The sequence below is a fragment of the Eschrichtius robustus genome, chromosome 19 (genome assembly GCF_028021215.1).
Source record: "Eschrichtius robustus isolate mEscRob2 chromosome 19, mEscRob2.pri, whole genome shotgun sequence".
Classification (NCBI taxonomy): Eukaryota; Metazoa; Chordata; class Mammalia; order Artiodactyla; family Eschrichtiidae; genus Eschrichtius; species Eschrichtius robustus.
Genome location: NC_090842.1, coordinates 14,886,442 through 14,903,132, shown reverse-complemented (window position 1 = coordinate 14,903,132; position 16,691 = coordinate 14,886,442). Strand labels below are relative to the sequence as shown.

Below are 16,691 nucleotides of genomic sequence, written 5' to 3'. Positions count from 1 at the left end.
CCTAGCACTCTTAGTAGTAGAAGATTCATGATTATTTAGGAGGACTTATTTTTTTGTGTGTAAAATTAGGCAACTGGTTTATGATCCAACACTTGGGGCCATCATTTCTGTGACACTGTGACCTAATTCCTTACTTCTTTAGACGAGTCCTCATTCCTAGCTACAGGTCTGCTTTGTGAGTCTGGGAAGAAGTGGAAACAGCAATCCTTGCCAAGAGCAATGTAATCCCCAGCTATCATTGTGCCCAATCATGAGACCACTTTCCTATCTGAAGGAGATGAGCCATATAAAGTGCTCATTTTGGGCAACAGTGATGATCAGAGTCAGGGCAAAGCAGAGAAGAGCTCCTGGTCAGTGTCATGATCCCAGGCATAAGACGTATCCTACCTCTAGTGGCACAGAAATAAAGAAAGCTTCTGCCCAGGAGTTGGGGCTGAAGCCTTTGGATCATGTCAGCAACCAACGTTTACTGCACACCTCCTTTGCGCCAGGCCTTGTGCTCTAGCTGAGGACAAAGGTGTTGAACAAGATAGATATAGCTCCTGCTCCCTGGAGGGATCAGAGAAAACAAGAGATTTAAATAAACTGTCACCATTGAATAATTACACATGTGCCATGTACTGAAAAGTACAGGGTGATGTTGGCATGTGACTGGGGACCTGCCTTATTCTGGGTGGTCAGGGAAGACTAGCTTCCCACGGTAAATGGGATATGAGCTGAGACTTCAAGTAACAGTCAAGACAGAGGGTGAGAATGGGAAGGGCATTCTAGGTTTAGAGAACAGCATGTTCAGCAAGTGGGGCTGGAGTTGAGAGGAGAATGGGAGTGCTACGAGGCTGGAAGACAGTGAGGGCTGGCAACCTTCCAGTGCAGCTGAAAGAAGAAAGGCCAGCTCTGTCATGGTTGGGAGGGAACTTAAAGGTGGTCAATCCAGTGGCTTTTGGTGCTGTCCCCCTCCCCCAGGCCTCATTTTGGAATTTTACGGGGCCATTTTTGTCACAAGATTTGGGGGTGTTGGATGGGAGCCAGGAGTACCACAAATCCTGCAACGCACACCACAGACCTGCCTATTCAAAAAGTTTTCACAGACTTTCATATGTCTTCCTGAACATTCACATAGGTAAAAACTGTTTATAAATTACCTGAATCTAGAGCTTTTTAAAAAAAAATCAAGGTGAACACAGTGTATTTTTGCACAGTTCTAACATAGCTGAGTCTCCAGAAATATAACTACTGTATAATCAAGAGAAGATTCTGTGATCACCATTTTTTTTTTTTTTTTTTTTTTGCATTGCTGCCTGTCTTGCAGGATCTTAGTTCCTGGACCAGGGATCGAACCCGTGCCGTGCCCCCTGCAGCTTGGATGAGCTGAGTTCTAACCACTGGACCGCCAGGGAAGTCCCTGTGCTCACCATTTTAGATAACAACTTGTGATTTTTGAAATACCAATATGAGATACAGCACTGTGGCATTCAGGCACGTTCTATGTGTACAGGCAAATTATCTGACCACTTATTAGGTCTCCTATACCAGTCACGACCAAACATTTACATTCTGAAATATATATTTTAAATTATAATTTTCCTTTTATTTCTCCTTTATTACATAAATGTTAGCACATAACATTACTTTTTATAATGCAGGTTGTTTATATTGTCTATGATCTTCTAAGCCATTACCTATGAGTTTCATGACAGGAGAGTCCGCTGGTCATTAGGAAATATTTGTTCCAGAAAGGGGGCCTTGGGTTTGACAGCATTCGATCCAGGCGTCCAGTCCGGAAACTCCCAAATCTGGTTGCACTGCAGCTTTACTAAGATACAAATCCCCGGCGCCACCGCTGGTTTGGGCCCAGCGCTCGCCACATTCTTTTCTCCCCTAGCTCACCGCGAGGAGCAACTGCTTTCTCGTTGGGCGCGCAGGGGGAAGAAAGGCGCCAGGCTTCCGAGTACCAGGGCTTCGGCTGCAGGGGGCGGGGCCAGAGCACCGCCGAGAAGGAGCGAAGCTGCTCCTAGAGAGGCTCGGCCGGGGCCTGGTGACGCACTTCCGGCCGCGCCGCCGAGCCGCCCGCTGCGGAGGTGAGTATGGGCTGCGGGAGGCGGGGGCGGTGCCTGGCTCCGAGGCTCTGGGTGCGGTTGGGACGCTCCTTCCCCCTGCGTTGGTGGTGGGTTTCCTGTCGGGGGGGGGGGGCTCTTCCCCCCATCCTGGACTCCGGCTTTGGACTTGGTGGCCGATGACGTTACGTCTCGTGGAAGGCGAAGCCCGGGTTACTGCCACAGCCACGAAGCCCCGAGCATTTAGCACTTTGGGGAAGATGCTACTCGCCTTTTGGGAACTTGTGTTGGAGCAGCCCGGGGGTGGAATATTTGCAGGGTGAAGCGGCCTGAGGTGATATGATGAGTCTTTTGACATGCTGAGGTCGTGTAGGGGCTTTTACCTGCACGTTTTATGCATTTCAAGTATGGACTGTATGCGCCCCGCCTCCTAACACAGGGTGTGAATCGAGGCCAGTGGGGGAGCAGAAAAAGCAGAGCTCCTCCAGGCCACAGAAGAAGCCCGACTTTTGAGGGCACTGTCTTCTGGAGCCGTGTCAGTTTCGAAAGGTAACCCGGCCCAACTTCTCTTGGGCGGTGGGATGACAATGACCTGGGAATGATTTCTACAATGTAGAATATACTGATTTGCTTAGTCCTAGAATACACAAAAAATAGTTCCAGAATGACTCATTCATACCCTCATGAAAGCAAGTTTACAAAAAAATATACTATAAAACAGTAATGAAAACATGAAGTGTGGCTAGTAGTGTATTCAGAGGAAATTTTGTGGCCTTATAGGTTTTAATTACCAAATAGGAAAGAATGAAAATAGATTTAAAAAAATCATGCAACCTCAAGAAGTCTTTGGCTACAGGTCTTTTTAGCCTTACAGAATTTAGTTAAAATACTGTTTTGCAGAGTTACTTAGTTCTTTTCTTTACCACCACTTCAGTGTGGTTATGCTGTGGTATAGTTAGGCTTATTTACTGTTGTTTGTATTTTTTGGATGTCGCACCCCCCCCATCCCATTCTGGTTGCTTGATTTTTATACATATGTATAGATAGATAGATAGATAGATAGAGGTATAGATATGTGAAACATTACTGTGGTTATGAAAGTCAGAACAAAAAGGCACAGAGAAGTATCATTTCCTTCTGCTCTGTTTCCCTCCATCCTGTTTCCGTTCCCAGGTTCCTTTCACCTACTTCCCATCCACACCTGAGGCCCCTATTCTGCTTAGTTTCTTGTTTTTCCTTCTATTTCTTTTTGCACAAATCACCAGATACAGATGTATTTTCTTATACTCCCTTTTTTTCTTACACAGAAGATAGCACACTACCTTTTGCACATTGAAAATCATTTCATATCATAAGACAAGTATGTATATTTTAAATGTTATGTATACAGAAGATTGCATCTAGCATGGCATTTATGGAGCATAGTAGTAATGTGAGCACCCATTAAACACACCACACCATTAAGAAGGAGAACACTGCCCATATGGCTGCATCTGTCTGTGTGCTCCTCCCCAACTCAGTTCCCACATTCTCACCCCAAGAGGTAACAGCTCACTTGAATTTTGTGTTAATAATATCTTTGATTTTTGATAACACATATCATATTTGTGTTAATCATATTTTAAAAAATAATTTTATCACATATACATGTGTCTGAAAATAATGTGATTAATTTTGTTTTTGAGCTTTATGAAGATGGCATCATGGTGTCTGTAGTCTTCTGGGACTTGCATAACTCAATATTATGTTCCTAAATTCATCCATATTGTGTGTGTATCTGTGAGTCATTCATTTTTGCTACTGGGTAATGTTCCATTGTAAAAATGGTATGACAGCTTATTTGTGTATTCTCAGTGGACATGTGAGTTGTTTCCAATTTTTTGCTATTAAAATACTGCTGATAATGAATAATTTTGTATGTATATCACCTACATATGAGAGTTTCCCTAGGGTATAAGTTTTAAAATTTAGGCATGAATATTGAATTTATCCAACACCTTTGACATCCACTGAGATGGAGAGTATGTTTTTCTTTGATTTATTAATGTAGAAAAGTACAATCTGTGCTAATATTGAACTTTACTTGCATTCATAGGATGATCCCTCTTAGTCATGATATGTCACATTAAGGAACTACCAGAGTCTAGTCCTCAATATTTAGGATTTTTGCATCAGTATTCATAAATGAGACTAGTTTATGGTTTTTGTATCCGTATTTTGCTGGCATCATAAAAAGGCCTGGGAAACGTATTTTGCTGTTCTCTGCTACAGTTTAAATAGTGTTAGAATTATTCATTTCTTAAAGATTTGAAAGGCTTTTCCCATGATACATAAGGGCTTAGTGTTTTGTGAGAGTTCACTCTTTACTGGCTCTCTAAACAATTAGGTAAAAGTAATCATGGGTTACGGAGAAAAATCTATATAATAAAATTGGTAGAGTTGATTTATTAGATTCAGATAGATTATATGTTCTTCCATCACAGGATAAGTTTTCTTTTTTTTAATTTATTGGAGTACAGTTGATTTACAATGTTGTGTTAATTTCTACTGTACACAAAAGTAATTCATTTATGTATGTATATGCACATATATATATACACATTCTTTTTCATATTCTTTTCCATTATGGTTTATCACAGGATACTTAATATAGGTCCCTGTGCTATACAGCAGGACCTTGTTGTTTATCTATTCTATATATAATAGTTTGCATCTCCTAGTCCCAAACCCCCAGTCCATCCCTCCCCCACCGCCCTCCCCCTTGGCAACCACAAATCTGTTTTCTATGTCTGTGTTTCTCTTTCACAGATAAGTTCATTTGTGTCATATTTTAGATTCCACATATAAGTGATATAATATGGTATTTGTCTTTCTCTTTCTGACTTACGTCACTTAGTACGATAATCTCTAGGTCCATCTATGTTGGAATAAGTTTTCTTTTTAAGCATCCATGGAATATTTTTTAAATGGACACTGCAGCCACAAAAAAAAACCTCTAAAAATCTGTAAAGCAGAAGGAAATAGATCAGGTTACTTAAACACCATGCAATAAAGCCAGAGAATAAATTAACAACAACAAATTATCCTAAACAGTTCTTTGTCCAGAGACAAAACACAGTTGCTGACGAGTTATAAAATAGTAATTAAAATATGAAAAGCCTCTGGAATGTAGGGAATAATGTATTAAGAGGAACATTTATAGGTTTAGATTGCTACACAGGAAGAATGAAAATGAATGAATCATGTAGCCTCAAGAAGGTAGAAAAAAGCTTTTTGTAGTCTAGCTTCCCCAGAAAGCAGAACATAGGACAGAGATTTGCGTGTGGGCAGTTTATTTGGGAATGTAGTCCCAGGGTCAGAGTGAAAGACAAGGAGAGTGAAACGGAGAAGGAGGGACAGCCAATACAAGGATGCGCTGTCAGGCTGGCCCCTCCACAGGCGACTGGTGCTCTGACTTGCAGGATCTTTGAGGAGCCTTGGAATCTCATGGCTGCCCACATGGGGGGCTAAAGGGGGAAACGTTTATCCACTGACCTCTGTCTCCTGTTGGTCAGTGGTAGCATCACAGGCATTAACTCCCCTGTCCTTCAGGACCCAGCAGGTGTCCGCAGATGTCCCACACAGGACAGAGAAGCCCCAGGGCAGGAGCCAGGTATGTGTGGTGTAGACCCTTGAGGAGGCATTTGTAGGTTGTACTTGTGCAAAGCTGGTCAAAGCCTCTGGAACTGGACTAAGAGTGGACAAGAGGATTTGGTGAGGTACATAAGGTGTCTCGTACGGAGCTAAAGAAACAAATTTTAAAAAGCAGAGCTTAATTAAAAACAAGTAGAGGGGGCTTCCCTGGTGGCACAGTGGTTGGGAATCCGCCTGCCAATGCAGGGGACACGGGTTTGAGCCCTGGTCTGGGAAGATCCCACATGCTGTGGAGCAACTAAGCCCATGCGCCGCAACTACTGAGCCTGCACTCTAGAGCCCATGCTCCGCAACAAGAGAAGCCACCACAATGCGAAGCCCGCGCGCTGCAACGAAGAGTAGCCCCCGCTCTCCGCAGCCCGTGCGCAGCAACAAAGACTCAATGCAGCCAAAAAAAAAAAGGCACCAAGAAAACAAGTAGAGGGACTTCCCTGGTGGTGCAGTGGTTAAGAATCTGCCTGCCAATGCAGGGGACACGGGTTCGAGCCCTGGTCTGAGAAGATGCCACATGCCGTGGAGCAGCTAAGCCTGTGCGCCACAACTACCGAGCCTGTGCTCTAGAGCCCGTGAGCCACAACTGCTGAGCCTGTGTGCCACAACTACTGAAGCCCGTGTGCCTAGGGCCCGTGCTCCACAACAAGAGAAGCCACCACAAGGAGAAGCCCACGCACCACAACGAAGAGTAACCCCTGCTCACTGCAACTAGAGAAAGCTTGAGCGCAACAACGAAGACACAACGCAGCCAAAAATAAATAATTAATTTAAAAAACCCAAACAAACAGGTAGAAAATGGAGTGGTGTTCTAAATAGAAAAGCTGGTTTTTTGAAAATAAAACAACATTAAACTAGATAAACCATGGTTCAGCCTAATGTTATTAGTCTGCTTGGGCTGCCATAACAAAATATCATACACTGTCTGGCTTAAACAACAGAAATTTATTTCTCACAGTTCTGGAGGCTGGAAGTCCAAGATCAAGGTACCAGACGATTTGGTTCTTGGTGAGGCTGCAAGTGGCTGCCTTCACTGTGTCCTCACAGCAGAGACAGCTCTGGAGACTCTTCCTCTTCTTATTAGGGTACCCGCCCTATCAGATTATGACCTTGTTTAACCTTATTACTTCCTCATGGGTCCTGTCTCCAAATACAGTCACATTGGAAATTAGGGCTCCAACATATGAATTTTGGGGGGACACATTCAGTCCATAACATTAACTAAGGCTAAAAGGTCTAGAGAGTATATATATTCAAAGAAGAAGTAGGAAAAGCAAGGTATACCTCAAGGTATGGAGGACATGAAAAAAATCATGAGCCACTGTTTCCCACAATTCTACACTCAAGTTTAAATTCTGGAAGATATAGACAATATTTTAGGAAAATATAAAATTTCAAGACTGACTTTGGGAGCACTAAAAATCAGAAAATAACCGGTCCATGTGGTCTTGAATACAATGGACAAGGAGTGCTGGGTCATGGGACCCTGGATGCTATAGTGACCCCCTCTCTCAGGAAGCTGAGGCCTTGGCTTCTTTCCTATCAGAAGGCTGGAAGGTATGAGGAGCCAGCCTGGTACCTCACTTGTGGCCTAGCTTCCTCACGGTAAACCTGGCCCGGGCAGGAGCCTAACCTCCCAAGATCTCTACAGAGGTATCAGGACTCTTGAGGGCAGGCAGCTGTGTGAGGGAACGGGCATATGGGAGGGAGCAGCTGTCCCTTTCTCCAGGAGGTGCCTCCCTGGGGCCTGACTCTGAGGCCTATGTGCTGGGGCTGCAGCCCCTCCAGCCTGGCTTCTCTTACAGTATAATAGAGAGGGATGCTCGTTTAGAGCATCGTGTTGCTACACGAGTCTTTGTTTTATTATTCTTTAGATTCTACCTGCATTTTATGCACACTCTTGTGTGTGTATGATTTGTGTCAGAATTGTAAAAATCCTAGGGTTCCTGGCAGTGAGCGTCAACGTCATGGCTAGGAGGAGCCCTGGGCGCAGAGCCAGTGACAAGATCACTCCTTTCTTCCCATGGCAGCTCCTGCTCGCACTTCTGTCTGGATGCTGGCTGCCTGCATCTCAGATCTTCTGTGAGGGGCTGTATTGTTCATGGTGGGGGTGGCTTGTCTCACACTTGTCCCCCTGTTTTCCCTCAGCTCCAGTCCTTCTCTGAGAGGGAGACCAGGTGATGGCAGCCATGCTCCTGACAGCCTGGCCCCAGGTGAGCTGTGGGTCCTTCAGCTCTTCCTCTGAGCAGTTTCACATTGAAGAAAACTGAGAAGGGAATCTGGTGAGCCTTGCTATGAAAGCTGGAGGGGCCCTCCATGCTTCTGCCTGCCAGACTGGAGCTTGTGGGAAGAGCGGTGATATGGAGGGGTAGGGGCCAGAGACCACGACAGGGAAGACAGAAATGTCTGGAAGGCAGAAGTGTAGTCTTCTGCACACCAGTTTGCTTTGCTCCCCCAGCAGAGGGCTTTGGTGAATGAGAGACATGGAAGCTGCCCATGCATGGAAGAAGATAGCAGAGGACTAGGATTCCAGGGAGGGGGGTGTAGGTAAAGAGGAATAGCAGGACCAGATCCACATAAAGAATGGCTGTGCCTCTAATTCCAGGGGAAGGGGACATAAGGGGAGTGGGATCAAGGGAGGGAAAAAAGACAGGAAGTCCTGTGTCTCATTGTGTCCTGGAGAGGCTCTCAGGGCTTGGGGTGCAGTGGCCAAGCTTTAGGTCACTGATAAGAGCTCTGGATCCTCTCCCCCAGAATAACATGCAAACGAAAATTTCCATACGATTTCAGGGATTTCATGGACCCCCTGATGCTCATCCATGGACCTCCATGGGCTACAGTTTGGGAATAATCATAGTCACAGTAACTCCAGTTACACCATTTGAGGCTTACTATGCTGCAGGCACCATACTAAGCACTTTACATGGATCACTTAGTCCTGACAGCCGCCCTGGGAGATAGGCGCCTGTGTTGTGTTCATTCTACCACAAAAGAAACAAAGGCAAAGGGGAGTGAAGTGACTTGTCATTGTGTGACTTAACTGTTCAGCCCTGTGACACGTGTGGAGCCAGTGAAGTTAACGTGGTCAGGTTTCTGATGGCTGTGTGGGGAATAATTTGAGGGGAGATTTAAAAGCAAGGTGACCACTTCACAAAGTCCTATTGGTCTAGGTGACATAGGCTTCATTAAGGCAAGTAGTTGCTAAAGAGGGAGATCCAATTCAAGTAATGCTTAACATAAAAATCTCTAGGAGGAAGAGTCAAAAGATTGGGGTGGGGTAAGGGGGAGGGAGGAGTCAGGAACGAATCCCCAGGTTTCTTTCCTGTGCGGATGGTGGTGGGTGACACCAGCTGAGGTTTGAAATAAGGAGGAGGCACCAGTTGTGGGCTAAAAGGGGATGGTGGGCGACAGTGAAGGCATTTAATTTTGTACAGAGAATTTCTTGTCTTATCCAAGTCACACGATGAATGACTCACAGAAGTGCCCACAAGTTGGACTAGAATTGTTGATGGGTGGAGGCCAGTAGAATCAAGCAAGACAGGTCCTGGCAGAGAGCAGTTGAGAGGCAAATCGCTGCCAGTGTGTCCCCAAGGTTGTTACAGAAGGCCGAGGTGGGTAGAGCGAGAGCAGCCAGAAGTGGCAGCTGCCCAGAGGGGAGGAGGTGGGCCTGGGAGCGGCTCAGCCATCAGCCCTGATGGTGGAGACTGTGCTGAGTGCCGAGTGCCGAGTGATGCAGAGGAGCAGCTGAAAAGATGGCTGACCTCCCTTCTTTCCCAAACCTCCATGGAGAGACAGTGAAGTCTTGGGTGAAGTCGGACAGGATGAGGCTTGACTGGGAGAGGGTAACAGAAAATGGGTTTTCAGCGAGAGCCATTTGGAAGCAGGATGGGCTGCCTTCTCTCACCCCTCCCTCCACCTCCGCGGTGCCCAGCCGATCTGGGCAGCACTGAGCTTCCTCTACTGAAGGCGCTGGAGCAGAGGCTATGCAGCCTTTTGTAGGGGGTCCATGATAGAAATCAGGTGGGGCTGGGTGAGATGGAAGCCATGTCTGTTCTTTGGGCGCGGCTTGAGGGTGAGGGCGAGGGCGAGGGCGAGGGCGAGGAAGTGGGAAAGCCTCTGGGTGGGTCCAGAGCTGCTTCCACCAGTGAGGGCATGGCCTGACTGAAAGAAAGCAGCTGCGTTAGGGGAACTTGGTCATGGGAGGTTTTTTTCTTTCATCTCAACTTATGTCATCCTTTGTAAGTGTGAAATATGGCATGAGGTTTCTCTGCTGTGAGCCAAGTCAGATATTCCATGCTTTACCTTCCAAGTGTTTTTCTCAAATCTTTCCCCCTGTTATTAATTTTGTGCTCTTCACAAGCCCCTCAAGCCCTCATACTGCCCTCTGCCCCTCACCTAGGGCATGAGCCATGGAATTGGCCCCTAGGGCAGCAGGAACCTGTTGTTTCAGAAGTCGGTGACCTTTGAGGACGTGGCTGTGTACTTCACCCAGACGGAGTGGGATGGCCTGTCCCCTGCACAGAGGGCTCTGTACAGGGATGTGATGCTGGAGAATTATGGGAATATGGCCTCCCTGGGTAAGGCCTTTCTCCGCCGGGGACTCAGACTCTGCTGATTAGGGTTTCCTGGCTTCCTTTCCCCTTACTGGTTGCAGGTGGGGCCTCTGGTAATCCTTTACTGAGTGGGAACCCCAGGGGCTGATTCCTAATCCCCTAGACCCGGGGTTGCTAGGAAGGGTGAACCCCAAGCCCTTTTTGGGCCAATATAGGACTTTACTGGGACTGGTGTGCACTCTTGATCCACCCGATAGAGGCTGTGTTTTGGACACAGGGTGGAAAAAAAGTAACTTCCTGTTCTACAGCATTACCTTCAGGTTCCTCTTCACCCTACCTGGATCTCTTGAGTGTTTCCAAGGATCTCGGTGTACTTGTAATATTTTAGGCCCTGGTCAAAAAATGGTACCTATCCCTTTAGGCAGAATCTCCTTGTTTGCCCTGCATGAGGTCTCACAGTCCGGGCCCTCCCCAACTCCTCCCGCATCTTCTCAAGCCTCTTCCTCCCACCCCACCCCCCCGCCACTTTCCCATAGTTCTTAGGCACGGGACCCTCTGGGGCTCTTTCCTTCCCTCCCCATTGCTGACACAATCTGAGAAGAGGTTTAGGAAATCAGCTGTGGGAGATTATTCACCTATCTTTCCTATTTCCTTTCCCCAAAACAGGATTTCCCCTTCTCAAACCTACTGTGATCTCACAGCTGGAGGGAGGAGGTGAGCTGGAGGGCCCATCTCCACTGGCCTCTGGAACAGGCACAGGCCCCCAGGGCCTCTGGACTGGTAAGGAGGCACACATTGCCCATTATGCTGGAAAGTTTAACCCTTTAGGAAGAAAGTCAGCTTTAGCAACATATAAGCGTGCCACATTTATTAGCTAACCATACAGAGTAGCATTTAAATTTTTTTAAAAATTTATATATTTATTTATTTTTGGCTGCGTTGGGCCCTCGTTGCTGTGTGCGGGCTTTCTTTTTTTTAGTTGCAGAGAGTGGAGGCCACTCTTGGCTGCGGTGCGCAGGCCTCTCACTAAGGTGGCTTCTCTTGTTGCGGAGCACAGGCTCTAGGCACGCGGGCTTCAGTAATTTTGGCACATGGGCTCAGTAGTTGTGGCTCGCGGGCTCCAAAGCTCAGGCTCAGTAGCTGTGGCACACGGGCCTAGTTGCTCCGCGGCATGTGGGATCCTCCCAGACCGGGGCTCGAACCCGTATCCCCTACATTGGCAGGTGGATTCTTAACCACTGCACCACCAGGGAAGCCCCCATTTAAATAATTTTTGATGATTTCTAGAGATGGGAACAGTTGAGACCTTTCTGACTATTTTCATAGTTTGCTATTTCTTTCTAATTCCAAGAAGAGATCTTTTTTCAAATGCTTTATTGTAATTATTTTCAATCCCAATTTTGGAATTCTACCTTTCTCAGACAAAATGAATGGATTCAGTACTTTTTTTGGGTCCTTGCTACTTTCTAAGCACTGTCCACTTAATGTAAAGGATACAGAATTAAAAGTCTTTTTACTTATTAGACTTTGGAGTAGACTTTCTGAGTTCCAATCCCAACTGTACTACTTCCTAGTTGTGTGACTTTGAGCAGGTCAATTATCTGCATTCTCTAAGAGTTAGTGTTCTCACCCTTGATAATGGAATAATAATTATAAAATGAGGTAATGGTGCTAGGTTTGATGATAAAATGAGATAACATGTACCAAGTGCCTAGCTTATAGTGTGTGCTCAGTTAAATTCTGTTTTTATTATTATTATTTTGGGGGTGAGAAAGCTGTATATAATAAGCTGTAGGAAATAAGGTGGGAGGAAGTAATGCTATCAATTTGGTGCTTCTCAAAAGATGAACAAACGCATCACCTGGGCGTCTTGCAGATGTGCAGATTGTCATTCAGTTAGTTTGGGGCAGGGCCAAGATTCTGCATTTCTGTTAAGTTCCCAGGTAATGCCAGTGCTTCTGGTTCCCAGACCACTCTTGAAATAGTGAGGTTCTCATTGGCTCACGCAGAGTAGCTGCCAGGTGATTTCCCATCTCCCATGAGGCCCAGCTTTACTTCCTGCCTTTGGAGCCCATAAGATACTCTTGCATCCTTTTGATGAATCCTCTTTTTTTAAAAGATGGTTTCAGTGGCTTTTTGTTCCTTGTAATCATTCAACCATATGTTCACTGACCAAGGAAGACATGTTTTGGAAATGGAGAGCTTAAAGTGCTTGACATATAGAGGGGGATGAAAGTGATATTGTGGAGATTCTTAGTCAAAGAAGTCTGGATTTCGTTCTATAGGCAGCAGACAGTCCTGAAGTCTTTGAACAACCCATCATGATGTCAGCTGAGGATAGAAACATTCATCTAGTCAGTGTATGTAGGTTAATTGGGGCTGGGAATCAAATGGGTTCTAGGCAGGCAGAAGGGGAAATCACAGGGCACAAGACCCATGTCAGCAGAGTTGATTTTTAAAAAAAATTTTCCAGGTAATTTGAATTTTTTCTTTGTAAGTTTCTAATACTACAGATGAATATTATTTCTATAATCAGGAAAAGACCAATATTATTTTGAAAATGGTTGCTAGGGAAATCCAGGTCATTTGGGTCTGTTGAGGACAATTATAATGAAATACTGGGGTAGGGGGCATATTACATGTGGTTGAGGAGAGATGAGAGATGAAAAAATAAAGGAAGCATTTTGGGGCCAATTTTGAGAAATTTGAGAATAAATGTAGAGATCATTAGTTCTACTAGGACTATGGGATTATAGAAAGACTAATAAGATTACAGAAAGAATTTTAGGGAGTGACCAATTTTAGGATTGAGGGAAGAGGTAGAAGGAAAGGCAAGGAGAATGCAGCAGTGTTCTGGAGGGGTGGGAAGAGATGGGATCAAAGGGATCAAATGGGCCTGAACAGAGCCTTTCTGAAGTAGAGAAAAAAGAAGTTAAAGGAGAAGTTTTGGAAAGCCTAGAGTTCAAGTTCTAAGAAAAGAAACAAGATATGTTCCCATTTGCTTCCTAGTGCTAATACCTGCCATCCCTTGTTGCCACATGTTATTGGATTCTGTGCCTTCTCCTTCTTAAGCAGTTTCCATTTTTATTAATAGAAACTGCAGAGTGTAGTAAAGTATGGTGTGATGGAAAGAATGCTGATCTGGCAGATAAGACCTAGAATTTTGTTCCACTGCTGTCACTTTCAACCTTCTTGTTACTGGTTATTGGTTTAGAGACTGGTGATCTTTTAAAATCATTACTTTAAAATTTGTAATATTGGTACATGCTCAAAACAGTATAAAAAGTGCATAAAGTGGGAGCAGTGGGGAAGTCTCCCAAACTTCCTGTGCCAGTTTGCTCAGTTTCTTGTGTATTCTTGCAGTAGTTTTCTAGGCATATTCAAATATATGTGTTTATGTCAGCCCTTTCTACTCTCCTTTACACAAGTGGAAGATACTCTACATACCATTTCTCAACTTGTTTTTCCACTTAACAGTGTATCTTTGACATCTTTTCATGTCAGTACATATAGATTTATTTCATTTTATAACAGCTGCATGTTATTCCACCTTATGGATAAATCTTAGATTCTTTGACCTAGTCTGGTGATTTTAAAGAGCCCCCCCCCCAATTACCCTGATCCTTTTTTCTTTCTATCACAGTTCTTCTTTTTTTTCTAACATGGTTCTTACATGATATTTTATGTTTTCTGTTTTTTATAGTAAATATTGATATCCAGACTGACAATAATTTGACAGAGGAAATGTATGAAGAAAAACATAATACATCATTTGAACTTCAAAGGAACTCGTCCCAGGAAACAGACTTTTCAGAAACCTATATTCTAGAGAAACAGCAGGAAGTCCACTCAGTAGGAAGTATGGAGAAAGAAAACAGGAGTGTCATTGATGGGACAGTGAAAGACGATATAAGCCCCATGGAGGAGTGTTTCTTTAGGCAAAGTCCAAACTTGAATCAGTGTCATACCATCTCTGCTGGAGATCAGCCCCCTGAGTGTACAGGATTGGAGAAAGCCTTCAGCTTTGACACAAAACCTATTCAACATGAAATAATTAATTCTGGGGAAAGACCTTTCAAATGTGAAGAATTAGTGGAAAGCTTTAGGTGTAACTCTCAACTTAATCAGGATCAAGATAGCTACACTGGGGAGAAGCCCCATCAACCTAAGGAGTGTGGCAAAGCCGTTAGCGTTAATGCAAAATTAATTTGGCATCAAAGACTTCACAGTGGGGAGAAGCCCTTCAAATGTGTAGAGTGTGGAAAAAGCTTCAGTTACAGTTCCCATTATATCACACATCAGACTATCCACAGTGGGGAGAAGCCCTATCAGTGTAAGGTGTGTGGCAAAGCCTTCAGTGTTAATGGGAGTCTGAGTAGGCATCAGAGAATCCATACAGGAGAGAGGCCCTATCAGTGCAAGGAGTGTGGGAATGGCTTTAGCTGCAGTTCTGCATATATCACACATCAGAGAGTCCACACTGGAGAGAAACCTTACGAGTGTAATGACTGTGGGAAAGCTTTCAATGTTAATGCAAAATTAATTCAACATCAGAGGATCCACACTGGAGAGAAACCTTATGAATGTAATGAGTGTGGGAAAGGCTTCAGGTGCAGCTCCCAGCTTAGGCAGCATCAGAGCATCCACACTGGAGAGAGACCCTATCAGTGTAAGGAGTGTGGAAAAGCCTTTAGTAATAATGCAAAACTCATTCAGCATCAAAGAATTCACACAGGAGAGAAACCCTATGCGTGTACTGAATGTGGAAAAGCCTTTGGCGTCAAAGGGAAGTTAATCCAGCACCAGAGAATCCACACGGGTGAGAAACCCTATGAGTGTAAAGAATGTGGGAAAGCCTTCAGGTGTAACTCCCAGCTTCGGCAGCATCTGAGAATCCACACCGGGGAGAAGCCCTATGAGTGTAATGAGTGTGGAAAGGCCTTCAACGTTAATGCAAAACTAATGCAGCACCAGAGGATTCACACTGGGGAGAAGCCCTTTGAATGTAATGAGTGTGGGAAATGCTTTACTTCTAAAAGAAACCTAGTTGATCATCACCGAATCCACACTGGAGAAAAGCCTTATCAGTGTAAGGAATGTGGGAAAGCCTTCAGCATCAATGCCAAACTAACTAGGCATCAGAGAATACACACTGGGGAGAAACCATTCAAATGTATGGAATGTGAGAAAGCATTTAGCTGTAGTTCTGACTATATTGTACATCAGAGAATCCATACTGGAGAGAAACCCTTTCAGTGTAAGGAGTGTGGAAAAGCCTTCCATGTTAATGCCCATTTAATTCGGCATCAGAGAAGCCACACTGGGGAGAAACCTTTCAGATGTGTGGAGTGTGGCAAAGGCTTCAGCTATAGTTCTGACTGTATTATACATCAGACTGTCCATACTTGGAAGAAACCCTATGTGTGTAATGTGTGTGGGAAAGCCTTCAGGTTTAGCTTCCAACTTAGTCAGCATCAGAGTGTCCATAGTGAAGGAAAGTCCTAGTGAGAAGGATGTAGAAAACTGTCAAGGTTAATGCTGAACTCGATCAAGTATCCTCAGATTCACCCTGGTGGAAAACCCTGAGAGAGAAATGGATATGGCAGAGTCTTCACAAGGAAACAAATCTTTTCCATTTTATTCAATTTTAGATCAAGAATGACAACCAGTTTTAAAATAACATCCAGGGGCTTCCCTGGTGGCGCAGTGGTTGAGAATCTGCCTGCCAATGTAGGGGACACGGGTTCGAGCCCTGGTCTGGGAAGATCCCACATGCCGCGGAGCAAATAGGCCCGTGAGCCACAATTACTGAGCCTGCGCGTCTGGAGCCTGTGCTCCGCAACAAGAGAGGCCGCGATAGTGAGAGGCCCGCGCACCGCGATGAAGAGTGGCCCCCGCTTGCCGCAATTAGAGAAAGCCCTCATACAGAAACGAAGACCCAACACAGCCATAAATAAATAAATAAAATTAAAAATTAAAAAAAAAATTAAAAAAATAACATCCAAAAATAAATAGTTTGTTTTATACCAACAACCAATAGAAAATATAATGAAAGAAAATATCCCATTCCCAACAGCATCAAGAAAAGTTGATTTTCTAGATATAAACTTAGTAGGACCTATGTGGAGAAATTATAAATCTCTGCTGAGGGGCACAAAAGGAAAGTTAAATAAATGGGGGGGAGAGAGAGTGATACCTTGTTCTTAGATAGAAAAACTACCTACCTAAATTAATTTATTGCCCTTTTACTTTTTTTTTTTTTTTTTTGCCCTTTTACTTTTGACAACAAGCATGCATCACTTTTGTAAAGAGGAAAAACAATAAAGAGTTCCTTAAGGAAAAAATATGAGTAAATCTTTTTATTTTCATGGTATGGAGAAAACCTTTCTAAGCATCAGAT

General features: G+C 44.4%; 1 protein-coding gene across 1 annotated transcript; it reads left to right on the top strand.

Moving 5' to 3' along the window:
* The first annotated feature begins 2,088 nt into the window (after positions 1-2,088).
* Positions 2,089-16,612, top strand: ZNF23 (zinc finger protein 23). The gene is made up of 5 exons (XM_068527337.1): positions 2,089-2,603; positions 7,887-7,951; positions 10,189-10,315; positions 10,958-11,071; positions 13,995-16,612. The coding sequence occupies exons 2-5, from the start codon at positions 7,919-7,921 to the stop codon at positions 15,794-15,796; spliced, it is 2,076 nt and encodes a 691-aa protein (XP_068383438.1). The 5' UTR covers positions 2,089-2,603; positions 7,887-7,918; the 3' UTR covers positions 15,797-16,612.
* Positions 16,613-16,691: the final 79 nt, after the last annotated feature.

Bases quoted from the DNA above. Each gene is read 5' to 3' on its own strand.
- ZNF23 (XM_068527337.1), top strand. From the start codon at position 7,919: ATGGCAGCCATGCTCCTGACAGCCTGGCCCCAG. The intron at 7,952-10,188 runs GTGAGCTGTGGG...CTGTTGTTTCAG, and splicing joins TCCTGACAGCCTGGCCCCAG to AAGTCGGTGACCTTTGAGGA. The intron at 10,316-10,957 runs GTAAGGCCTTTC...TCCCCAAAACAG, and splicing joins TGGGAATATGGCCTCCCTGG to GATTTCCCCTTCTCAAACCT.